This window comes from Drosophila biarmipes, chromosome X (assembly GCF_025231255.1).
Source record: "Drosophila biarmipes strain raj3 chromosome X, RU_DBia_V1.1, whole genome shotgun sequence".
In the NCBI taxonomy this organism is placed as follows: Eukaryota; Metazoa; Arthropoda; class Insecta; order Diptera; family Drosophilidae; genus Drosophila; species Drosophila biarmipes.
The window spans coordinates 20,867,163-20,893,442 of NC_066611.1; the positions used below are offsets into that span (position 1 = coordinate 20,867,163).

Sequence of the window (26,280 nt, forward strand, 5' to 3'; positions counted from 1 at the left end):
CGTGCTCACACAGATACAAAGTCGACCTTAACGGTACCGCTCATTGTTGAATGATGTATGAAGCTTTTGGCCACGTTTTTGGATCCCAGAGCCCTATGTTGCCCCTCCTTTCGCACCCTTTCCCCAGCTTTCTCCAATGGATTTTCCAGCATTTTCCCCCTTAAGAAGCTGAAGGCACGCAAATACCGCAGTGTTGGAAGCGGTCGAGGTGTAAAATCATGTTTGGGCATCCAGCGGAATTAGAGAAAGATGGGCGGGGGGAAAGCGAGAAACGGTGGGCTTGAGCATTGGGAATTGGGGTCACTGCCTAGCCTGCCAAAGTACAGTGGAGACTGCCAAAGCCGGATGGGAGACAGAAGCTGCATTTCGAAATGCCTTACAATCAAAGACAGGGCGAGCGTGTGAAGTGCACTGACAAAAGTTATTATAAAACATTAAATAAAAGAGGGAAAATACATTCTTACTACGTAAATTATCATAGTAGGTTTTGCAGTTTCAAGGTTACAATAAATATATTTAGTTCTAAAAATTAAAAAAGATTTGTAGGCGTTTTTAAAAAGTTTCTGGAAATTGTTTAACTCGAAAAATTAAGTAAAAAATGCTTAAAAAAGGTTTTTTGCGAAAGTATATTTTCTCAGTGCATGCTGCACTCACACAAACGCCCAAATGCGGACAGAGAAACATTCATCGACAGTGTTGCAATTTATATTTGATTCGAGGCATTCGCTCCGGGTCGATTAGTTGCCGCCGATGTCGCTCGCCGCACCGCCCGCCCCGAACTTGCCCGCCCCCCGAAAACACAGGCTTAACCCACCGCACGCCACTTTAACCCACAGCAGGGCGCAGAGTACGTATACGTACCGTGTGCCCAACTCACTCGGCGAGCGCTGCTCGTTACGGCAAGCGTATCAATTTGATCATGCGTGTCCTCTGGCCTCCCGATTTTCCAGCACCGAAAGCCCCTCCCCATGTGTGTGTGTGTGTGTGTGTGTGGACTAAATGCCGCAAATTGAAATATGGTTTTCGATTTTCAGTTTATATGCAGCCATCTATAACCAAAGCGAACCCACACATCTGTACCTTGGGCTCTGCTGTTGGCTGGTGTTTGCTTCTCTGTTTGCACTCGTATTATTTTATCATCGTTTCGTTTACTTTTCGAATTTCAAGTCGTTTGCCAAGAGCGAATCGGAATCGGAATTGGAATATGAATCGCTGGGACTGGAAATCGATTGGGTCGGCGGAATCGATGTTCCACTTGAGCGATTGCAATAGAACTTTACCGAGGAATGAGTCCTAAACTTTGGGTCCTTCGGGTTCTCTTGGGACGGGACTGTTTTATCCATATTATTGAACCTAAAAAGTAATCGTTCCTTTATCCATATTATTGATCCTAAAAAGTAATCATTCCTTTGCTCATATTATAGAACCTAAAAATGAATAATTCAATTGGTTTAAAATCATATAATAGAACCCAAAAAGTAATCATTTCTTTGACCACATTATAGAACCTAATTACTTGATTACTTTCATTAAACATTAAACTGGAATTATAGAACCTAAAAAGTAATCATGCCTTTGGCATATTATAGAACCTATTATAGGGAGAAGAATCATTTGAGAAGCCTTAGGGTTGGGATGTTCTGTGTGGTTGGCAAAGTGAGAGGTATCAAGGACTTTAAACTGTTAGAAAAGGGTTAAAAATGCTCATAAAAGTAGAAATAGATATTTTTAGCCTGGGCTAAACCCTTGAATAAACTGCAACCCTTTGAAGAGCCAACTCACTCGGATTTATTCAATCGTCGGCAATCCCATATTTCTGCTCTGCTGAGTGTATTAGCTTAGTCGCTGATTGCTTTTCGGTTTTTGAGAGCAGCCCGCAGTCGCTTTTGCTTAGTTTGTTATTAAATAAAGGCTTAGTTGAGTGGTTTTTTTATGTGTCCATATGTGGAAGCACACACGCACCCATAAAAGAGACCGCCGGCCCATTGTCATATTAAATCATACAATTGGTCAGATGCCCCAAAGCTAGTGGCAAAAAAATGAAAATTTTCCCTTTTTTAGCCACATGCTGACACATTTCGCCATTCACTTTTCACGCTCACCCACACAAAGGGAGCTTTTGATTTCCCTACTTTCGTGTGTGTGAGAGTGTGCCAGATGCGCGTGAAAATAAAGCGGAAAATTTGCATGCCCACACTGAGGAAAAATGTATTTCTTTTCTCAGGAAGGGACTAAAACAAAATGTAGTTTTGTACTATTCGTTGTAAAAATTAAATAAAAACTACATATTATAGAATGTGCCACTTAACTCATCACTTCATTAGCTTTGCTAATGTAAATCTTAATTATATTGAGTTAATGACTGGCTTTTGTATACTTACTCATGTCAAGATTTATCTTTTTGCTCTAAACATTGGTTGTAAGGCAACTGTAAAGTACCTATAACGTAACCTAGGTGTTTTTAGATAAAGCCTCCTAAACTTCCCAGGTTTTTACTATGACTCGGTTTTAGATGAGGTGATGAAATAAAATAATGTAAAATATTAAAGTAGCTTGAACTGCTCCCATTTCGCCCAGTGTAGCTTTCCCTCCAGACTACCCCTCTCTTCTGTCGCCCATCACATTTTTGGTCGCTTCTTTTCTCTATTTTTTGGTGGCTTTGCCTGCTTTATAGACTTTTCGATTTGCGTGAGCATGTGTGCGTGAGCGTCTGTTATGGTGTGTGCGGGGGTGAGTGTGTGCTTGTGTGTGTGTGTGTGTGTGCGTGCCTGTTTGTCTATTTTGTCCGTGTCGGTTTTAGTTGCCAATAGGCGGCTTAGCTAAATTTGCATTTATTGTTAAAATGTTTCATTTCATTTCATTTATTTGCCCAACACACAGAAAAAAACAGGTTGGGAAAATTGAAATCCATGCGAAAATTGGACACGTGTTTGTGTGTGTGTTTGCGTTAGTGTGTGTGGTTGGGATGTGGTTCGGTCTATTGGTTTTTTGGCTTTGGATTATGACAAAATTTTTTGGGGACAAGTGCGAGGTGGTGGGGGGTGGGTGTGGAGATGTGGGTTGCTGAGTGTTTGCACTTTTGACTTTTCCCCTGCAGCGTTTTGCAGGGGATTCGGTTTTCGGTTTTTAGGTGAGTGATTGGAGTGGATTTGCCTTTGTTGGATACTTTTATTTTATTCCATGTGCGGTACAGTCCCGTCTGGTCAGCGACAAAGTCATCAACTTTGCTCTCTGCCGTTCGGAATCTAATTTTTCCCCCACTTGCTTGCAAATAAAAGCCAGGTTGGGATAGAATATGCTGGGTTATAGCCAGGCTAAGTTTGTTTACTTGTGGTGTGCTCCCTATTATATGTATTATACTATTTTGTCAGTGATTGGGTTCGTATTTGGTACTGTATAGCAGGTGCTAGGGGTATTTAGAACTTGAGAATTGGTTATTATTTGCTCGGGGCTTTAAGGCTTGTGCTCGCCCCCTTCCAAAGCCTGCCAAATTCTTGTTTATTTCCGCTGTTTTGCCCTCTTTGTGGTTGCTCCTTACGTTTTTCACTTTCATTTTCCTTTTTTCTGCAACTCGCAATCAATGTGTCCAATTAGGCTCTCAGTTTTCGGGTTACCTTCCAGCCGAGTGGAGCCCTCCCACCAAAGGCCCCAGTGTCCCGATCCCGTAACCTGTTGTAGCATAACTCAATTTCGGCTTAAACAACAAACCGAATCGAATCGAATCGAATCGAAACGAGACGAGGAGCAAGTGAACTGGAAACGGAACCAAAGTGCAATTATGGCCGACACAAAAAAGGACTATAAAGGCGGCGGAGGGGGTTTCGAACGAGGAACTGCGTCAACACGTGACCGACAGGCCAGAAATAAACAAAATGTAGCCCGCTTTGTGCCAAATCCCGCAGCATACTTTTTGGGGTTTTTCCAGGGTGGCGGCCTGTGGTCAGTGGCCGGGTTGGGTGCATTTTAAAAAGCATTTTCCCATTGCATTTTCATTCATCGCCCGTAATTGTGGTGTAAAAACTGGGGCCAAAGGAGCTGGGGGCTGCCCAGAAAACTGAACCGAAAGGCAAATGGCAATAACTGTCATTTCCTGGCGACCTACTAAATTCGCCCCGGCTCTCGAAGCCCTCAAATGAAAATTGCTGACCTCTGCCAGAGCTGAAAAAAGGAAGACAGAGCAGGGTAAGCGCTGGGCAAAACGACAGGAAGAGGAGCCTAAAAGGTTGCCCACGAAGGACCTCCTCGCATCACGTCGCATCCGCCTGCCCCCGCACACACATGTGCAACAATTGTAATGGTCCTCGGGTGGGGGCAATGCATAATTTGTTATCTAAATTCAGGTTGTCTATCGGAATGCTCGCAATGGTATACTGATTAAATTTCCCACCATCCCCTTCATATCATGCGGCCACAGACTTGCATTGAAAATAAGAACCCCCGGCTCCTTAACACGTTTCATGGCATTGAATGAAGAACGTGCTGGCTACATATGCGAAACATTCGCAGCCAGATGTACGCGAGCAGCAACCGAAACTGTCCGTGCCAGTCTCGGGCTCTCGGGCCTCCGTCTTCCAGTTTCGCAGTCGCAGGATTCGTTACAGTGGTCCGGCTTGTCTTCAGAGCAAACGTTGCTCAATACAAACCACTCATTCTTTCCGCAAAAGTCACTGGGGATTTAAAACTGTCTTTAAGGGTATCTAAAAGTAGGCTATGAAAAAATCTGTTCCATTAGCAATTTTTTTTTAAGTTCTAAAGACTCCTTTCAGGTTTTATCCAAAATTGTATTATTGTAAGCTAGATATGCCTTAACCATTCATTCTATCTCTATGGAGATTTGAAATTTCGTGGGAAAGTGTATAAAAGCATGCTATGAAAAATACTGTTGTCATTGATTTTGTGGCATACTTTTGGGAATTCTTAAAAGCGATTTTTGAGCTAATTTTTAAAGCTGTTTCCCAAAGAGGTATCATTGTGTCACAGCTCGAAACTCAAACGCCTATTGTCCGCTGTTACTTGGCGATGTTTACCATGCACCCCACCATTTTGGTTGCGGCTTCTCCTCGGGCTTTTGGTGCAGTTTGTCTCACGGTGCGGCTTCCTTTTTGGGGCTTTGGTTTCGGGCCCGACTCGCTGTCCCCCGCCCTTTCTCTCAACCCGTCTCGGTCTCGGTTTCCTCACTGGGGCCATGTAATTTCAAGTGGCGTCTGGATGTGGCAGGAAAACGACTCGGCTCTCAGCTTGTTTATGCATTTACAGGGCGCGTCCAAAGAAGCAACAGTCGCAGAAGGCAGCTCCCCCCGACGTTTCCCCGACGTCTCCCCGATTTTCCCACTTCTTCCCACCACGTATTTCATTCGCTCTCGATGATGCAAAAGATTGCCGAGTTGTTCGCATGTGGCAGGGGCCAAAAAGTAAGGAAGGGGAATACAAACCCGGCTCTATGCTTGTGGGTCATTATGCAGGCCCCGACCGCATCCGCATATCCGCATCCGCATCCGCGTCCGCTTTTCGGTGGCCACAAACCGTCAACGAGTCCGGCGAGCTGACAGCCCCAGGCCCAGTTTTTATATCCCCCTTACCATTTCACATAGGTTGTTTTTCGCATCCATGTCTGCGGTCGGGACCTCGGACTTGAGCAGCCAAAAGATTTATTTATTGCGGTTTTTAAACTCCTAAAGGAGCGAGTGAGTATCCCAAACACTGGGGGCGTGACTGGGGACTGGCAATCAAATCGGGCACGATTCCATCGCACTTCGTTTGGGAAGGACTGCGGCATCACGCTCCTCGCCCGATAAATAAGTTGGGTTTTCTGGCCGACTGGCTCGTGTGTGGGAAATTCAGCTAGCCATAAATTATGGAAAGAGCGTCTCAATTGATTTGGGTTTGATCAGGTATTTTTATCTCGACTTACAGTTTTTTCTTATTTTTCAATTCAAATCAGCCCACTGCTTGCCTGCTGATTTGCTTGGCATTAAATACGTTGTATCGGAGAAGAAAATCCAAAATTGAGTACTTAATTAGGGGAAACCATAGGAAATTTTCTCATAACTAATATTTTTTCTAGAAATATTTGTTTTGCAGTCGAGCAGCCTTAAAGTTCCGGCCCGCATTTCGTGGTCAGCTTTGGGCTATTGACTCGAACTAATTGAAGGCCATTATACACTGAGACTCAGTATCATTGTGTGGAGAAATGCTTGAAGCTCGTGAGAAAGTTGGGGAGAAGTGGGGAATCTCGAGTGAAATGTTCTCTGCTGCCTGCTGTATCGCTGGCCTTGTGCCAATCAGTGTTTGCCTTCGTCAGTGCCACTTGTGGCGGTGCACACCTCCTCCCGCTGCCACCCCCACTCCCGACTCCCACTTTCTCCGCCCGCCTCTACTTTCACCCCCTCCCTCCCCCCTTCCTGGTATCGTACATTTCTGTAAGTGCATCAAAATTCTTAGCATAAGACGAGGACTTGCATCTCGGTCTGTGTTTTCCTTTTTGATTTAGTTTTTATTTTGCCAGCTTCTTTTCTCGCCGCACGTTGGTGTGCTTTCTATTTCTCTTTCTCCTTTGCTTTCTTTACATTTTTCATGATTCTCTGTGCTCGGCGCTTTCTCTATTTTTTGTATCTTAGTATCTTTTTTCGTATCTTAGTTTAGTCTTAGCCACCCCGTCTTTGTTTTGTCTGCAGTATCTTCTCGTTTTCCTGCGCTCGCCTCTCCATACATTTCTGCTTGTTTGTAGTGTTCTGCTGGAATTTCACTTGGTGAACTGGACTGGCGTCTATTTCTTTCTTGCCGCATTTTCATGTCGTTCTATGTTTGGTTTTTATGTTTTGCACAACAAATTTTATGTTGGCTCGGACGTCTTGATCCGAAGCGCACCCCACCACCCACCGCCGCCCATCGCCACCCCCACTTGCCACCCGTCAGCCCTTAGCCCTCGAGTGCCGCTACGTGTGCCCTAGAAAAGTGCACAGAAAATTCTTCATTTGCGAGGGTTCCAATTGAATTTCGAGCTCTGAGTCCTCTACTCGTGTTTTTTACAGACACTGAAGAAAAATTGGCACAAAACTATTAAGTTCGTCGAGAAATATATATTACACTTCTAAATTGTATCCGATTTCCGTAAAGGTACAAAACCATTCAATTAGTTAAAACAACAATTATATTTATAAAAAGTGCCTAATATTCAGAGTATATATAACCTGCTCTTACTGGAAATTCAGTAATTATTAAAAATTAAACGTTCTCTTGGATCTTGAATCTGTTTCCACCAACACATATTCCCAGTGCGTCGGTGTGTGTGCCTCGAGTGTGTGTGCGTCTGGGCTTTCAATCATTGCGAGACTCAACATGACGAAAGGACGGAGGACACAGGGGCGGGGGCGTGGCAGCTATCTGACTGATTTTCCTAGTGCTGCCGCCCCTGCTCCTTTTTTCCAATTTATTTGCTTGCTCCACAAAATCACCAGCTAAGCAATAACAGCAAGCAGCGAACCCCTTTGGACGTGACTCTACGTTTCACTTTGCAATGAAATTGTTTTTTCATTTCCATCTCGCCTCCTGGTTTTTATCTCCCCTCCCCTCCCCTCCGCCCTCTGCCCGGGCACTAATGGGTTAACTCGAGTTGGTTGCAATCCAACCCAAGAGCCCCTCAAGTGGGTTAAGCCTAAGCATTTGTTCGGCCCACCGCCGCCCCCTTAACCCCTGGCTTGTGCGCCGGGCTCAAGTTCAGCAAATTGTGAGGATTTTTGTGAGTTATTGTTTGGATCCATTTGTGTGGATGCGAGGATTTGGCTCTGGTCAGCGGGGGTCGGTAATAGAATTAGGCAACTCCGGCCGGCTGGGGGATAATCAATTCGATAGTTTTGCCCACCTTTGAACCCTTTGGCCGGACATTCCCGGGCTGGAATTGAATCAGCTTTACGCATTTGGCATTTCGAGAACAAAGTGCGCATTTCGGTGAGTGTTTGGCCTTTTTGTGGGCAGCTCTTGTTTGATAGTGATATGTGGGGCCTTTGTGCTGAGGAACGCAGCGCTAATTGCCGGGAAGTCAGCTCTGTTTGAAGCAGAGCAATATTCCTCGTTCTGGTTATGCTTGTGAATAAACAATCAATCAATCAGTAAACAATCTTTGAACAATTACTTTTGGAAATAAAATATTTTGAAAGTAGGGATAGTACTTGTTAGTTACATCGATAAAAAACATGGGGTTTCATATACACATGAAATATTTTTTCCATTTTGTTACATTGCGGTTAATATTACTTTAAATATGAAAATCTTTAAGTAAACCGACCTAGTTAATTTAAAGATTTTATGATTTGAATGCCACTTGAAAGGAGGTTTTCGGTGACAAACACAAACATATATTAGAGGTTGAAAACACATAAATAAATACAAACTAAATCAAGCAATTCACTATGATTTTTAAATGCATTTTGTGTTTGTAATGGGCTCAAATGTTTAACACCAAATTTTGAATTCAAAATGCCTCTATTTATTTGTGTTACCCCAGTTGTTTTTATCAGTGTGCCGTTTTCTTTGGAAATGTTCAGCCTCCAGGGAGTCTACTGTAGTTGATATCATTATTGTTGGTTGTTCGCTTCCGTTCTTACATAGTTATCCGCTGGTCCTGTGACATTTATGATCTTTTTGTGTCACTTAGCTTGATGTATTCCGTTTCCCTAGAACCGCATTTGTTTTTTGATACTTACTCCCTTTACCTTTTGCCCAGATTCGGTGTTGTTTTCCCGAGGAGCCCGAGGCTTTATGGCTTCCACGGCATTTTTTGGTCCTTGCTTAACTTTTGTTTTCGGGTTCTTTATGGCTCTTTGACCGCCCAAACCGCCCCGCTGATCAGGTCCGGACCCCTCGGCCCGTCCGGACTCTGTACATTTCATTTGCAATTTACTTTTTGCCCTCCGGCCAAGTTTCCAACGTCGGTGGTTTTTCCCGCACACTGCTCGTCATCAATCTCCTGCCCTCCGCGTCCGCATCCGCCTCCGATCGAGCTGCACGCTGGATGCTGGATGCTCCATCCTCGATGGCTTCGCCTTTGGCCATGCTCCAGTTTTTGTGCCATTTCGCAATTGCTTTCTGTGCGGTTTTGGCCATCCATTGTTGTTGCTGTGCTGGTGCTGGTGTGCTGCATTCAGGAGAGGATGTTGGGAACTGGATGCTTTTACCAAATCCTAGGCGTGATTTGCCGTTTAATTGTGCAGCAAGTTGCCAAAAACGCAATGAGTGAGAAATGGATATTTGGATGTGTGTGACCCCCTTTCGGAGCCCCATAAAGGCTGCCATCGCTTCTCTCTGGGCTCTGGGCTCTGGTTTTTGTTTCTGCTTCTCTTTTTTCGGAGTGGGCTCATGTCCTGGCCGCTGGATCCTGCCAGTCAGTTTGGACACGAGAATCGTTTTTGGCGGCTTGCGTGATGTCCGTGCCGTCCTTGGGGTCGCCACCCCCGATCCGCCCTTCCTAATGACTCTTTCATCGGCACTTGCAGAAATAGTTGGCCCCTAATCGGTCGGGGAAAGGTAGTACCTTGCCCTCGCAGGCAATCAATCAGCTCTGCAAAGTGCCTTAAATTGTTTTACAGTTTTCACATTTTACTCGCTTTGACATTCGAGAGCTATTCACATATTGTTAGCAGTGCGCAAATGTAAGCTATTAGCTATGTAAGTTAATTGCCTATTGGCCGCTCTTTTCCGCCAGTGGATGCCCATCAGTGGGGCAACAAAGTCACAAACGGCCAAAGGACTGGCGGACATTGGTTTGCACTTTGGCAAGAAAAAAGGATCGGGGCAAATGGAGCGGTGGAAAGGCTACGATGCGATAGGATAGAGTCTCTGGCTGCTCCATTTGATTCACCTTTTGCCTTCGCCGGGACGTGCGCAAATCAGTTGCAGGAAAATCTATCAAAATTCCGCAAATAACTGCACGTGTCCTGCGTGTGTCCTGTGTCCTGTGTCCTGTCGCATGTCCTGGAAAGTTACTTCGTTTCAATCAGGCATATTGGTTGTAGATATCTCTCCCCCTTTCGTGTTGCCATCTTGGAAGCATCTATCTTCGCCGTGGCACCGTCTCCTGGCCACCCCCTTCGTCTTGAGTCGTGGGCAGGACTCCTCCTGGGCGCAGGACACTTGGCTGGCTTCTCCTGGGCGCTGCTTGCATTTGATTAAGTGCTGGACGTCGTGTTTGGTGCGATATGGCAGAGGAAGAAGCCGGAGAACCATCAGCATAGCCAGGAGCTGGAGCAGAAGCAGAACATGTGAACTTTCTCATTTGAGCTAATGATCCGTGTAATCTGCTTGGGTTTTCCCGCTCTGTCCCGCTCTTATTGAGCTATGTGTGCACAGGGAGAAATACTTGAGAAGAAGTATTTTCATGATAAATTGCAAGCGCAACTGAAAGTTAAAGGGCGATAGGGAAAACTTCGCTTTATTTCACTTAATAAAGAACTATCCATCCCCCTAATAATTCATTTGATCAAGTGTTAAGCATTTACGCATTTAATATTATATTTTTGTTACATAACTTAAATGTGTTCTGTTAATTAACTGCGATTTCCAGCTCACCCTTTTCCCGCGTGTAAGTAAAATTGAATGCTGAATGCCTGCTGGGAAAAGCTTCACATAATTGGCATAAGTTTGCACTTAAGTCAGACTCAAAGCCAACAACACGTGTGTACGTATATACACTCACCTGGAATGTGTGCATACATAAGTATCCCCCGCCCTTTCACCTGCCCCCTCCGATCCATATACCAAGCACCATCCACCATCGATGTTGCGTTCTTCTCACGGTAGATTTAACACACGGCGGAGCGTTCAATAAATGTCAGCAATTAAAAGGGCGAAATAAATGTTGTACCGCCTTTAGGTGTGTAAGGGTGTGTGTAAGTGGGCGGAAGGGGCGTGGTTAAGCTGGAAAATGGCGTGGTAAACAGGTGTAATATTTAAATGCCAGGAATGCTGGGCTGCAAGCGAAGCCTAGGTGGTAATAAGCAAGAAAAAACAAATCAAGGTCTGCGCTTAGCATACGGGTGAAGATTTCACAGCAAATCACAATGACTTACTATTAAAATCCTGGAATTTGTGGGAGAGGTAAGTCAAGTGGGAAATAAAATATTCTTCTCTAGTTTATAGACATTTTATAATTTATGGAGATATTTGTGTGTTCTTTGAGCATCAAAGAATGTTTTTAGTGTTAGAAAGTGGGCCATTTACTTATGAAGCAAAACCGTGTTGGTAAAGTGTCTTTAGTTCAAAGACAAATTAAAATTAAATAGGTGGAATGTGCAATGTACTTTTAATCAAAACACTGTTGGTAAAGTGTCTTTAACTCAAAGGCAAATTAAAATTAAATAGTGGAATGTCAAGAGCCCAAGGGAAGCACTCATAAATTGCTGCTTATTTCTGGCCAAGCACTCTAAGTTAATCCTGGCCGCTGGCCGGTGGCCGAGATTGATTCATTTTGGCTCGGAGGATGGGCGGCATTGTTTCGGTCTGCGGTCCTGCCGCCTTTCACATGATTGATGACGGCCCCGTTCGCTGATGGTCCTGCGCAAATTGGCAGGATAATAGTGTTGAAGCGGACTGTCTGGAATGCAGATTGGCATTTGGCCATGCGAAAGCTCGGCAATCCGAGCATCCGAAAATCTGAAAATACGAAAACACGAAAATACTGTCGCATTAGGCTTGAGGTGAACCAAAAGTATTTCCATGCCGATTGCATGTCCTTGTGCCTTTGCCAGGCCCTGCAAATATCCATTTCAATTGTGCGGCCAAAGAGAATAGATATGCAGATGCAATTACCAATTACCCGCTTGATTTGCCTGATGCGTGTAGTTATTTCAACGGCCAGACACTGAGGGAAAATTGTTATCACAGCTGAAGTGCATTTCACATGGAAATTTGCATGCAATCATCGGAGGGCAAATCGTGTTTCCTTTGCCAAACCAATACTAAAGGTATAATTTGGGTGCGGAAACCAGAGAATCCATCTATAAGGTGTTTACTCATAATAGTAAGTAAATACCCGAGTCCCAGAGTACAGTTTTGCCTTGTTTTTCAAACGCCAGAAGTGATTAAGGTGTTGTTTTCTCTGTGCCGAAGTACACACACAAATTCGTGTCTCACTTATCGCAGGACCGCATCTCTGGCCTCCCAGCCAGATTGAATGACAGGATATGTGCCACATACATGTGCGGCGACAACAATTGAACATGTTTCATTAAGCGGGGGACTTTTGGGCGGAGAGGCACGTGCTGCGATGTCTTCACCTAATTAGCATTGAGGGCGGGGCTCGCCAAAAATGCAAGCTATAAGCAGAAAACAGGCCTGGAACCGAAACTGGGTGTCCCTAATTGAAGTGCCACGGGATTAGGATCCGGCCATCTGAAACCCGAAAAGGGATGGCACGTGCTAACCAGAAGGAACCGGAGCCGGAATCACTGGCACCACTCACCAGTCGGCAAGTTTTTGTGCTTGGGTGGCGCAATCTTTAATTTAAATGCCAGCCATCTCCACGTTTATCAGATTATTTGCGACAAGCACTCCAGATATGTGTGCATGTGAATGTGCTGACCGTGATTAGCAGGATAATGAGGATGTGTCGCCCACTGACCCGGGAACCGATCTTTCGCCCGGCTGGGCATGCTCACAGTTTTGTGCCTGCAAAATGATTTGCTTAATGGAATTGGTACTCTAACTGCTGGCAAATAATGTTGAGTTTCCTAGAAGTATATTGGAAAACAAAGCAAATTATTATTATTGTTTGCAATTAATATTTCATATCTTTTTGAGGAGTTTCCACTAACCATCTTACCTTCCTTAGTTATTACCCACCTAATGCTAATGAAGTGCTTATGGGGTATAGCCTGTTCGCTTTGCCAGCATATTACTTCTCCCTGTGCTAACCTGAAGCTGTTGACTCAATTACAGGGCGTTTGCCGTGCAATTTGCGCCCCCAAAAACACTCACAGCGCAATTTTCATTTTCATTTTGGCCAGGTTTTCATGAAAATATTTTTTCCCTTTGCATTTGCAGCATCCGGTGCGGCAGGCTGTCTCACTTCCACATCCGCATTGTGCAGAAAAGGGAGAAAAAGAAGCAGCTCGTAAAAGGGGCGCTACAACAATAACAAGATTTTATGACGGTCACATAATAACATCGAAAACCCTGCCCACCCACAGCCACAGAGGCAGAAGGGGATGCAAATTACGTGGCACATGAAGCGTCAAAGCGTTTGATTCGATTGTCAGCGGCAGAGAAGGAAAGCGCTTACCGCCGGAGTTTACACCTCCGCCGACTGGCTGCACATCAGAGTGCTCTCGAGCGGCTTGATTGATTGACTGGCAGATTGGCCGCAGGTCAAAGGTCGAAGGGCAGCAGCAAGGCAGCACTATGAACAAGAAGTCGCCACTGCCGCTGGCGGCTTTCCTCGGCAGCGACGGCAGCGGAAGCTGTGCCGCCAGCGGCAGCAGCAATGTGGCAGCCACAGCAGCGGCGGCGGCAGCAGCGAACGGTTCCGGCGGCCGCGGCGGTCGGCAGTCGTCGGCGGGCGGAGCGGCGGTCGGTGGCGGCGGCGCCTCCAAGGCAGACAAGCGGGAGGCGGGCGGCGGGGGCGTCAGTCTCTGTGGCTGTCAAAAGGCGCCCAAGTCGCACTGCATATCGGCAACAGGTGAGGGAAATTCATCCAAAGCAAAAACTAAAAATCTCCAAAAAGTGCGCTACATTTTATGCAGCCAACAGTGCGTATGAGTAGTGCAGCGCAGTATTACTCATACGCACTGTTGCCAATACAAAATGTAGCATACTTTTTGGGGCTTTTTGTTAAAATAAATAACTTCATTGCTACTTGTAAATTAAATGTCTCTTTTGCTTGTTTAAGAAGTTCCAATTACACAAAAATAAATTATGAATCCGATGTAATTAACGTTCTGACCTTTGCAGGCGTACTTCTGCTGGTGCTGCTCTACACCGCCATGGGCTCAATTGTCTTCGTGACCCTCGAGGGCGAACTGGAGGACGGGGGCACCCTGGAAACCGCAGTGGCCGCCTCCAAGCCCTATCCCCGCACCGAACTGGCCAACGCTGAGATACGTTCCAGGTGAATATACTCAACTTGCTAACCAAGGAACTACTTATATTTGCAATAGGTTGAATATTTTTGAATAAAACCCAAATGATTTTTTTTGCAAATAGTCGTAATGGAGAATGTTATACATCCTTGAGCTCCTTGCCTAATTTCCTATTGGCATTCAAACCTAAACATTTTAAGCTTTTGAGATTTATTGCAAAAATTCCTGATGCACCCCCTCTCAAAAAATGCGAAAATTGATCAAAAAATAAATTTTCCTTGAAGTGATTGGGATTGATAGCAGAGGTAGCGAGCTGGTCAAAACAGTCAGACTTTTAGCTGTACGCCTTGATTTGGCAAAACTACGAATGAAAAAGGGAGAGAAAAATCGAATTTTTAACAAAATCTGAACTTCGTAAATCTGATTCGCGTTTTTGCCCTAAAAAATCAGTTTTTTGGCTACTGTAAAGAAATTAAACGTCGGATCGAAGAGTGGAATGCGTCGTTGAGCTCGTTGCTTAATTTCCTATCAATTGGCATTTAAATTTAAAAATCTTAAACTTTTGAGATTTTTTCCAAAAATTTCTGATCCCTACAAAAAATGCGAAAATGGGTCAAAAAATTAATTTTCTCTAAAGTGATAGGGATCGTTAGGACATTTAGCAAGCTGCTCAAAACAGTCGGTCTTTTAGCTGTACGCCTTGATTTGGCTAAATTACGATTAAAAAACGGGAAAGAAAAGTCGTATTTTTGACAAAATCTGAATCTCGTAAATTGATTCGCATTTTTCGCCCTAAAAAATCTTTTTTTTTGCTTTTTTAAAGAAATTAAACATCGCATCGAAGAGTGGAATGCGTCGTTGAGCTCGTTGCGCAATTTTCTTTGCATTGGCGTTTTAACCTAAAAATTGTTATCTTTTAAGATTTTTTCTTAAAAAGTCCCCTTACAAAAAATGTGAAATTTGGTCAAAAAATAAGTTCCTCTTAAAATGGTTGTGGTCGGAAGCGAGCTGCTCAAAACAGTCGCTCTTGAAACTGTGCGACATGAATTGACCAAGTTACGCTTGAAAAACCGATAAAAAAATGTTTTTTTTGAAAAATATTACTATTGAAACGTATAGCCATGGCCCAATGAATAGTAACATTTGTTGTCTCTTCCCTCAGGACGGTGGATCGCTTGTGGTCGATAACGGAGGACCTGAACATACTGTACAAGGAGAACTGGACCCGCCTCGCCGCCCAGGAGGTGCAGCTGTTCCAGGTGAGCACCCGCCCCGAGGCGGAACCGCCGACGTCTTCCCGATTCGGGACTCTAATTGGCCGCTTCCTCGGCGTTTTGCAGGACACTTTGCTGCGGGCTGTGCGCCAGTCTAAGGTCTATCCCCCCGGCGGCATCCAGCTGAATGCACCGACACACAAATGGACCTACGCCTCGGCCTTTCTGTACTCCCTGACATTAATTACGACGATAGGTGAGTGAGAGGTGCCAGTGCTGGGCACCACCCTGGGTCCGGAGTCCTCCGGTCGCTCGCACCCCCCGTTCGCCCCGTTCCGAATCGCCGGCCGATTCCTTTGTTCGGCGGTCGGTCCTTCGATTCTCTGGGCAATTTATTAGCCCGGCCATCTGACGTTTGCCATCCGAGCCTGCCAAGTGCACGGAGCCGGTCACGTGTGCGTGTGTGCGTGAGACGTTGAGTGACCGCCCCGGAGCGGAGATGTCCGCTCCACTGGCCAGTGGACAACCCACTAACCGGCCCACCACCCCAATGAACGGCTTCTGTTTTTAATTAACAAACTGTCAACCGGCAGCATCGATTTCGCCCGTCCGACCGGCCTGGCCACATATTTTTTCAATTTACCAATGCGTCTGCTGCCCCTTTCCCCCTGCTCTTTCTGTCTGATTTCAATTAGTTATAAGTAACCCGGGGGCTAAGCAGTCGAGTGTCCTCCTGCCCGCCCCAAACCCCCGAAGCCACAGAAAGAAAAACAAAAATGACGTTAAGATGCAGGCCCCATGTAAATTGAATTGGCGCTCGAGCCGAAAAAAGGTGAGAGGCCCAAATATTAATTGGAAAAATAATTTGAAATGGCCCGCAAGCTGGGCTGAGCCAACACTTTCATTTCCGGCCCATTTTGTTTATTTTTGAAATGTTCATCTAAAAAACAGGGATTACGTTCATGTGGCCCAGCAGTTTGTGGTTTCCGTTGCTGTTTTTCTTTAATTGAGGAAAACAATATTCGCCCAGAAAAAAGGAAGCTTCAATTAAGGTATTATGCGGTGCTTGTTAAATATTAATTGGGCGGTTTCTCGGCGAAGAGAGGGCTTTAAAGAGCCCTGGCCGATCTAAGAACTGTGGTCACGTACGACTCCTGACCCACGGAGGGTATCAACTGTCGGATTTGCCTTGGCGTATTCACTTCACTGGGCAGCCTGGCGTGGGAAATTGTTTACAAAAATAAAAAAATAAAACCAGACACGCGTTGTGTGGCGAATCCGGAAAAATAGGGAATGAACTGAAACGGAATGAAATGGGTGGCTCAGGAAATTCGGCGTGTGGTCGGCGGACTGCCATCACAATAAACGCGCCGCTAAATCAATCGAATTTGTAGCAATCACCAGCAGCAACACATCGCCAGCGCCGGCACCGCCCCCGCATTATGTGAATTGAGTTTGAAATCAAAACTCAATTTCGGACAGCCGCCGGAGGGGAAAAGGAGAGCGGTGCCGGCAAAGCCATCAAAAATCTGTCTAAATATCGCCAGCCAGCGCTGCGTGTATGTAGGTCTGCCCTGCGAACGCTGCCAGTCACGACTGTATGGCGGGTGTCATTGAAATTATTTTGACATCGTGTAGCTAAAGGGGTAATCGGGGGAAATGGGCCCCGGTGGGTGTGGAGTAGACAAGCAGGGCAACCTGCGGTTGGCAGTTGGGTAAACCAAACAACAGCGGCAGGAATACGGTTGGCATGCCGGAACACGGGGACAGGATAGTGGGGGTTCCATCTATTCTGCAGGATCTGGGCAGGGATAATTGCACGCCCTTCGTTTCCCCCAAAAATGTGTGGGGCACTGTGGGCGTCCCCTTGGTTCTCTTGTAATTAAAGCATTTGATTCAAAGGCCATTAGAGACTTGACAGTATTTCCATCTGCTAAGGGGGTCTGTCAAGGTCCATTAACTCTCCTATTAATAAACGATGAAGTATACCACCTTTCCGCCTTTGCAATTTATTAAAAAACAATTTTTTCCACTTATTGTTAGTACTTAAAATATCGTAAAATATTTTCGATTGAGTTAGAGCCGATTATAGATATTTTGTAGAGCATTTTCGCCTTTTTGTGGGCCACTTTCGAAAGAAAACCCATTAAAAAGCCATGAAATTTCCCCAAGTGGAGCCATAGGGAAGCACTCGGTTCTGTTTTTTCATTTTCTTGCCAAACTACAAAGTACTTAAGTCCGATTTGATGCGATTGCAATTACTTACCCGGGCTTCGTACTTTAAATATCTTTTATCTGTCAGCTGCCATGCTCGACGACTCCGCTCTCGACTCCGCTCTCGACAACTTGGCCCAATGGCACATCAATCAATTATGAAACAATTTGTCCCCAAATTGCTAAGTGGGAAGTTTCGATTGTTTCCAGCTAATGTGTGTGTTCTATAAATAAAGTGCCATAAAGTGGAGAGGGGGCGGTGAATGTGAAAGTCGTCTTAATATCGGTGAATCTGTAAATCTGAAAATCTGAAAATCCCAGCCAGACCATCAAGTCAGTCACCTTGGAGTGGGGCCAAAAGTTTGCCCGGCAAATGGGTTCTAAGTTCTGGGGTCTGGAGGGTCGTCGGAACGATCGTCATGAGATTAAGTCGGCGGAGACAAGACCATTATGCAAAATTCCCATCGATTATCTGCTAAAGCCCTGCCAGGACACTTGGCTCATTATTCAACAATGAAGATACTTGGACGGGCTTACACTCGAGTGGCTGTCATGGCTGTTGGGGGATAGATGCTCGGTTATTTGGTTATTAGCTTATTTGGCTTTGGCCTATGGCCTCTGAGCTACTTTTGATGTGCGCAATTGCCCACCTGTCTCCGCCGGATGTCGTTCAATTAAAATTCCCCGAAAATTGCCAATTTGCCGTGGGTAGATGTGTGTGCTAGCTCGTAAAACTAATTTCATTGCCTACTTTTGCGGGCTAATGGCGTCCTCAAAATCCCATCCGTTGATGTATGGCACTTACACCTGCGAAATTTATGCCTGTGTATTTGCATTTCGTGCGATTGGCCCAAACGCCTATCTCTTGGGCCGCCCTATCTATTGACACAATCCAGTCGTTCATTGTCTACTGCCTGGCATAATTAATATTACACATACGCCCCTGTGCTGCAGTAATAAAATTAACACTTGCGCCCATAAATATAAAGCATTGAACTAATAAATACCGCACAACTCCATTGAGTGCTGATTTATACGGTGGTTATTAATATTTTTATTTTTTGGGACAAACACACGCACACCCTGCAGTTTTCCGACATCTGCGATTCAGTTTGGCCAACTGCAGTGAGCCACCGCAGAATCCACTTTTAGCCAACTAACTGCGGGAAAGTTGCTAGTTTTTTGTTGTTTTCAGCTGGGGCGTGGCACGTCATTAGGGCGGCGCTTTATTGTTAATTGGATTTGTCGCCCGCGCAGAATGAGAACTTTTTGCCGCTCTTAATTGAGTCGGAAGCGCACGCATACGAACGCTGGTTGGGCGAAGAAGGAGCCACTATATACCATATACTGAGCATCCGGTAAAATCGCAGTCCATTCCTGGCCGTTCGCTGCAATCAATGGGCGAATGCAAGCTGGCAGGAGCGCCCTCGATTGGCCCACATAAATCTCTGGCAAATAAAGAGGCACCCCCACGTTGACCTTCTCGGCGCCGTTGACCTTCAACGGTGCCAGACCATAAACTATTACCGTCTGTGTAATGGCTTCGTCGGCCACTTCCGGTTGCCATTTTGAATTACAAATGGCTGTGCAATGCGGAGAAATAGTCGTTCGACAGAATCGCCCGTCGCCATTCATGCATTCTGCTTACCACCTATTTGCATGGCCAGCATTGTATTCTACGGGGCCGCTGTTAACTGCTATTAAACACTCTCGGCCTGCATTGTGTTCACACGATGCGTGTGTGAACCCCCTTTGGTTGTGCGAGCCCCTTGTGTGAACGCCCCAAAAAAACCCTGTATATTTCCCCACAAACACTTTCGTTTCGCCATGATAGATGGCACGTCCTCTGTTGTATTATTATTATTACATAATTTGTATGCCCGGAATTGTGTGTTTCGCTGGCCGGGCCGGCAACTATAATCATTTGCCACACGTGCCGGCCAAAAAATCTATGGGCTCAGTGCTGTTCACAGTGCTGGCCTAAATGGGGGAACTAATTTGGCCGGACTTTACCCGATTTTTGTAAGTAGCCACTTCACTGAGCTTAATTAATTGTGCGGGGGTAACACATATGGGAAGTTGTGTGTTTACATTTATGGGAAATTTAGTTTTAGATTGTATTTTTTAAACATTTCCCAAAAAGATGGGTTGTCACTGGAAAACATTTTGAATTTATCAAAAGTTAAGTTTAATAAGAGGAGGTCCTGGCGAACTAGTTCAGCCTAGAAGCAGGCAACACTGGTTGGTCTGTCGTGGGGAAGGAGCTAAAAAAATATATATTGCGCGGCAGTTTATTTTATTTTATTGCAAGTCGCAGTCTCATTTTTATGGCTTAGACGTTTGGTGGGTGTGAGGGGCGGGGCTGGTTGTGGGTGTGTCAGTGTCAAATATAAAACAAATAATGCGACAACGGCTACAATAGCAAGAACACCAATATCGGTGAGGCAATCACAGATAAGTCAACATTCCGCTGACAACGGAAAGCGAAGAAAGCGGCGGGGAAAGTGCGAGGAAAGCGGGGTGAAATGGCGAGTAAATGAATGAGCGAATGAATGAATGGGCCAATGAATAAGTGCCAAACGCCTTTGCCTCGGTCGTGTAATGTGGCTCGCACACACACAACGTGCTCGGTGGGCATATGTGTGTGGGCCTACTGTCAGCTAAAACCTGCCGCCCCACCGCTGCCGCCCTTGACATGTTGCATACATTTTTTAATGTCTTCCTGTTCAACAGCAGCTGCAACAACTACAACCGTGACATGTGTCAAACGCTAAAACGCATACTACTCAATTTTTCAGACCACCAACCCCCTTTCTGAAAACCCCTTTGCTGGCTTTTTCGGCTAGTTTTTATAGCTCTCTCAAACGCTTACTGCAGGCAATCAATCTCGCAAGTGGGTAAAAGCCAGCGAAAGGGATTAAAAGACAAAAAAGGAATGGAGGAGAAAGAGTTGAAAGAGAAAGTGAAGAGCTGTGAGGAGGGTAGGGGTGGGCGTTATCCCTAAAGCCCTCAGAGTGAGATCGGAACACGCGCTCGCCTCTCACCCGGCCCCATCAATGGCTCGTTGTCTCTGTGGCTCTCTGGGGGATTTCGTCTTTTAATGCCGGATCCGGAAATACACACACATGCACACCACCCACGCACCAGGGAGCATGGCCCAATCAAGCGTAGCCCTCATTTCTGTGTGTAAATGTCGCCTATCAATGCTTAATAATGTCATAAAATCAAAAAGTCAAGCCAAGCGAGGGCGGCACAACAGTCATTTGGATGTCTTACCGAATAAACGTCGTGAAAAAATCTGTCAGTCCTGAGAATGTGTCATTCCGGGGAACAGAAAGCAGAAGGAAGAAATAAAATGAGGCCACAGTGTGACCATACTTGCTTAAAAACGTCTTAAAATGGGACATTTCCGCGAGGTGACCATGCCGTCCGCAATTTGCTTTTGTTAAGGCTATCTACATATGTAAATTTTTGTTTAATATCCATCGAGATTTTGAATGACAGTGTGATGGGCCAGCAACTGCTTACACTCATCAAGTCAAGGACAAGCGTACATGCAAACTGTCCCAATTTATTCTCCGTGTGTACGAACACATGCTCCCTGCCTCTGCGTATGCGAGTATGCTGGTGAGTGGTTATGGAACATTTTTCAGGGCATGTGTTCGAGGCACCGTCGCCGTTCGAGTGGCCACTCTCCCAGCTCCTTGACCTTGCGCCCCCTCTTCCCACGCGAGGGATGACCCGGGGGTCAAGGGGGACTGAGACGACGGGGAACAGCTTGCTGGGCACGACAATCATGCTGGAAGCGGGGAGTGAAAATCGCAGAAAAAAAAGGGACGGAGAGGAAAGGAGGGAAAATGTTGCTGCGTTAGCTGGAAAATATGCAGGCCCCTACTTGCTCAGTGGGCTCTGTATTGGCTTGAGTTCGCATTTTTTATTTTATGCATATTTTCGTCGAGTGTTCGGCATACAGAAAAAGCGTTATGCACTGTGTGGGATGGGATGCATCCGTTATGTCAAGTGCTCGACAAATTGTTATACACTGGCAAACAGTCAGCCGGATTTGATTGTTTTAAGTTTGTCGCTTGCATAATTGGCATTTATTTTTCGAGCGTTCTTGTGCCATGTTGTCAGAAGTTCGAGAGCTTAGGGCAGCCCTTTTTGATTTTACGTAAATTTGTAATCAAAGAAGAGGGTTGCATAAGGCAGACAAGTTGTATTTCCACTGTGTCTTTATTAAGTGCACCAATAATAATCATACTTTTTGCTTATGACATTTAACATGCTAAGCTAAAAGACAATTTATTATATTATACTGTCATTTGCAGTAAAGAGCAAATGCTTTTATACTTTTTCCTAGTGACCTAAACACAGAACCTTTGCAACTAACAGTTCAAATTAGAAAGTGTGAAGACAGGTATTCCAATGTGATTCAATGCAAAATGGAAAGACCTTCATAGCACTGCGGCGAAACACATAATCATAATCCGATTAAAAACAATTTTGAAACTAATTACCAATTAAAAAGTGGTTCAAAACAATGTTGCCATTGATAAGCATAATTATAATCCGATTAAAGCGCAACACTTACGTTTTGTGTTAGCAAAATTAGGCGTAAAAGGTGTCCAAATTCTATGGCATTTAGGGGGAGGAGTATAAACTCAACATTTTTGAGTGCGTTTAAAATAAAAAATCATATTTGTAGCCGTACTAAAAGGACTTCTTTTAAGACGCCATCAGATTTTATGGCCAATGTAAGGTTTTCATGGAAGCGTTGCATATTTCCAACTACCAATAAAGTTTGGCAATATGTGTGTTTGTTTTGGTGTTTTTGTATTTGTCCGTGGCGAAGGAAAGCTGTTGTGCCCTCCATGAGGCTGCTTTCATGGCCGAGCAACAATAGCGAACTGTACAGTTTTGCCATATGAATTGTGACAAAATGCGAATGGCAGTGACTTCCTCTGCCCTCTCCCTCTGGCATTCTCTTTCTGTCTCCTCCGCTCCATCTATATCTCATTGTGTCTGCTTCCACGAGTTATAACCTCACTTCACGCTCCGCCCCCTCGGCCAATTTTCGCATTTTTATGCATGTTTTGACATGTTCAAGCGTCGTTGGCGTCACTTCGCGATGTCAGCCATGCAACGTTTTATGGTCCATATACGTATGTTTGCGCATATACTATATGTGCACACATACCCCTAGATACTCCCCTATATGTTCGCGGGATCTGATAGGATAGGACTGCAGGCCGTTGGTGGGACAGTTTGTCTGCGGCCGGCTTTTGTTTCCATTTCGCTCTCCGCATTCCGCATTTCACATTTCGCATTTGTTTAACAGTTAAATGGGCAGCATCGACGGCGCTGCCGGCGTCGCCGCGTCTCGATAACAATTTTAATAGGCCATTTAATTTTTAATTAATTCTTCAAGCGCCAGTTGCCATGTCATAAAAATGTTTGCTGTCATGTTTGTCCAATGTCCTCGGTCCTCAGACCCCGGTCCCCATCCTCCGCTTCTCACTTCGCCATCCGCCAGCCATTGATGATGATGTTTTTGGGGCGTTTAATGACATGTTTTTGTTTCATTTCGCCCTTGCCGGATGGCCCTGCATATCATTATTATTATTCCGATATTTCTTTCTGGCCCTTCCCCAAAGTAATCCGCAATTTGCTTTGTTTATTGAACATTTGTCTATTTACGACGATAAGGGGCGCGCGTGTTTTTCTGTCGCAATTTCATTACTCAAAACTTGCTGACGCACATGCACGAGGAAAGGGAGAGAGGGGCTTGGAGTAAAACATTGGGTTTTCACTTGAATCATTTTTTATGGCCATTACTTTGTTGCATACAATTACTTTGCTAGTGTGGTCACCCTAAATTATCTGCCTGGCTAGACTGGTCACTCTAGTTCTAGTGTGACCTTGCCATCCTCAAAAACTACATAAATGTCTTGCTTTTAAAGCATACGGATATAAGCTTCTATTTTAGAGGTCAAATTCCTTACATTTGTGAACCTCTTTTAATAAATATTTATTTAATAATTCCGTTTATTTTCTGTGTGTAATCTGTAATTAAAATGGGACAGGGAAAGTGAGGGGGGAATCCTCATTGCCCACTCATCCATTGCCTCTTGACCTCGAGTCCGGTGGTGGCGGCCACCTAACCTTCTACATTCCACATCACCCACCACCCCCTGGATACACCCACCCCTCGCCTCACCCCCGCACCCCCTCCCCCGTGAGCATTGTTTGGTTTTATATTTGAAAATTTTTGTGACTCTCTTAATAGCTTTTTGTGAAAATTAATTTCTTAGCTATTAGAGGCTCTTGTCGTCTCCACATCCCCTCCACCCCCGAGAACCACCCCCGTAACTCTCTCAGTGTAATTGTAAGTGTGTGTGTGCATGATGGAGAGTATTTTGTAATTACTTTATGCCCGAAAATTGCCGTAGTAAAATATTTCTCGCCGGCTTTTGGCTTGGATTTTGCAGTCGCTTCAGGGCAGGACAAAAGCTCTAGCAGAACTCAAAAACGGGGCAAGGTTTTTGGGAAGGCGGCTTCTCCTCCTGGAGGGGCACACATTGACCGGGCGACCCAGTGGATTGCCCTTTGTCGGCGGCCGGCACTCAACTTTCACTAATGAAATCAAATCCCAGACCCAGCCAACGAAAGTATAACAATTAAATCAGGCCATTCGTATTTGGCCAGTGCTTACAATATACATGGCACTGGCTTTAAAAATAAGTTAGTGGCTGGTTGTTGTCTTAGGCCTGTAAATCAGTGAGTTTCACTTGCCACACGTAAGCCAACAGCTTGTAAATTAAATGTTTATGAACTATTTGCGAAATGGACTCTGGCATGTGCAAACAATGATTTATTTTATCCTTTCATTACATTTATGTGTGGGCAGCAATTAAAATCATATGCAAAGCTGTATTAAAAACGGTATAATAACCAGTGGACTGGGAATTAGGCAAAATTAAAAAATAAATACAAATTCTGTTCATACAGTAAATAACCCAGTTGTTCAATACAGGCTTACTGATATCCCAAAACCTAAATTGTAATGGGCTCTGGCCCTTTTAAGCCGGCAGATCACGTTTTATGCTGCACACTTATTGAAATAATTTACCCTTTGGGCAGTTAAAAATATGTGCCTTTCGACAGTTTCGTTAACATGCCGCCTGGCAAATGACTAGTCCGAGTGCAGGGCCATAATGGCTGGATCTGCCGAAGAACAGGCCCCAAAACTGACCATGTCGTCGGACGTGTGCACTTAACCCTTCTTCTTGGCCAACTGGGCCATTACCCAGCCAGCCCACTCCCAGCGCCCAGAGTCTCAATCTCCGGGCCCGAGTCTCAATCCCCCAACATGGGAATCGTTTTACAGCCCCTGCCCGCTCGCCGGTTAAATGTGTATATGGCATGCAGTTTGGGGTAAACTTTCCCCGAAAATTGCTACGCATAATTGCCAGTTTTTGCCGTCTGGGGGTGTGTATGGTGCCCCTTAACCCGTTCGAATCTTCCAGCTAGTTGAGAACGGGGGCTAGGGCGGGAGGGGTCGCGGTGGTTCGCTCGACATGTGTGCGTCGTTAGTTAGTTAGTTATAACTACATACAATTTTATGGACGCCATATTGTAAATGTTATAATTTTCACTAACAATTTTTAGCAACCGTTGCCGTCGTCGTTGGCAAAAGGGGCGTCTGTGGAGGCGGTTACCATTTATGAACGATGGCCGTGCGACGATGATAATTTTCAACAACTTTGCCGTAGCGTGTGAAACACGGAATTCAAGAGGGTCTGAGTGGGTCTGGGGGCTTCTGGTTTTCCGGAGAGGCCTACACATGCAGCACGACCCCTCCTACGGCCATGCACTTAAACGTGCTTGGGATTTTAAAGTATATTTTTCACATTACGGCGGAAAAAGCATTTTCTGTGCTTTTCAACTCCGATTTTTGTCGTGCTTTTGGCTATTGTCGCTGGCGTTTTTTATTTCTACGTAATAAAATGTAATACACACACACACTCACGGGCCGGGAACACTCAAACACATACACGCACAATTTTACTCAATTATAAAAGTTTCCACATTAAAAGTTCATTGCAGAGCCGAAAGTCTGGGGCGAAACGAAGCGGGAGGCAAAGTCCGGGGCAGAAAGCAGAAATGTTGGGCTAGGTCGTGCCCACAGGCAGGAAGGCCTAGGCAGGTCCTGCCACAGGTCCTTGCTTCGGTCCTGGCACCCAGTCCAAGCCCAGGCCATGCCCGGCCCATGCCCGGCCCATGCCCGGCCCGTGCCCTGTGCCCATGGCCACTCCCAAACCCAATCCCGTGCTCCAAATCACCGGGTCTGGGCAAACAACATCAAAGCCAAAGTGTCTCCGACAGAAAAAGTTACGTTTTTTCTATTATTTTCCTCCTCTTCCTGGGGCAGTCGGGGGCTCGGGGCGAGCTCTGGCTCAGAATGGCAAAAGGGGTCTGCCCCGAAAAAGGTTATTGTGCCACATGCACATGCTACTAACTGCCGTCAGTCCCTGCCCTCCAGTTCTCCAGTTCCCAGCGGCCAAGCGACTCTATCTGCCACTGCTAATCTCTGTATCCTGTATCCTGCATCCCGAATCCGGAATCCTGTCCTGTACCTAGTATCTGACCTGCTAATTAGATAAAGGATCAGCAAAGGAGCTGGGCCTCTGTTAAACTGCGAATGGGATCACGTAGCAGTGGCCGCCCATATAAGCAGGCCATGTGGCAGTTCAGTTCACTGATCCAGCTAACGAGATTCCACT

At 45.4% G+C, this 26,280-nt stretch overlaps 1 protein-coding gene across 1 annotated transcript in view; it reads left to right on the forward strand.

The window, feature by feature from the left end:
• The window catches only part of LOC108023760 (uncharacterized), a 56,514-nt gene that overhangs the window by 25,966 nt on the left and 4,268 nt on the right, over positions 1-26,280 (forward strand). Inside the window, 4 exon segments of the mRNA XM_044093421.2 lie at positions 13,036-13,669; positions 13,942-14,098; positions 15,232-15,328; positions 15,410-15,539. Coding sequence (XP_043949356.1) covers positions 13,393-13,669; positions 13,942-14,098; positions 15,232-15,328; positions 15,410-15,539 — 661 coding nt within the window. The 5' untranslated portion in view covers positions 13,036-13,392.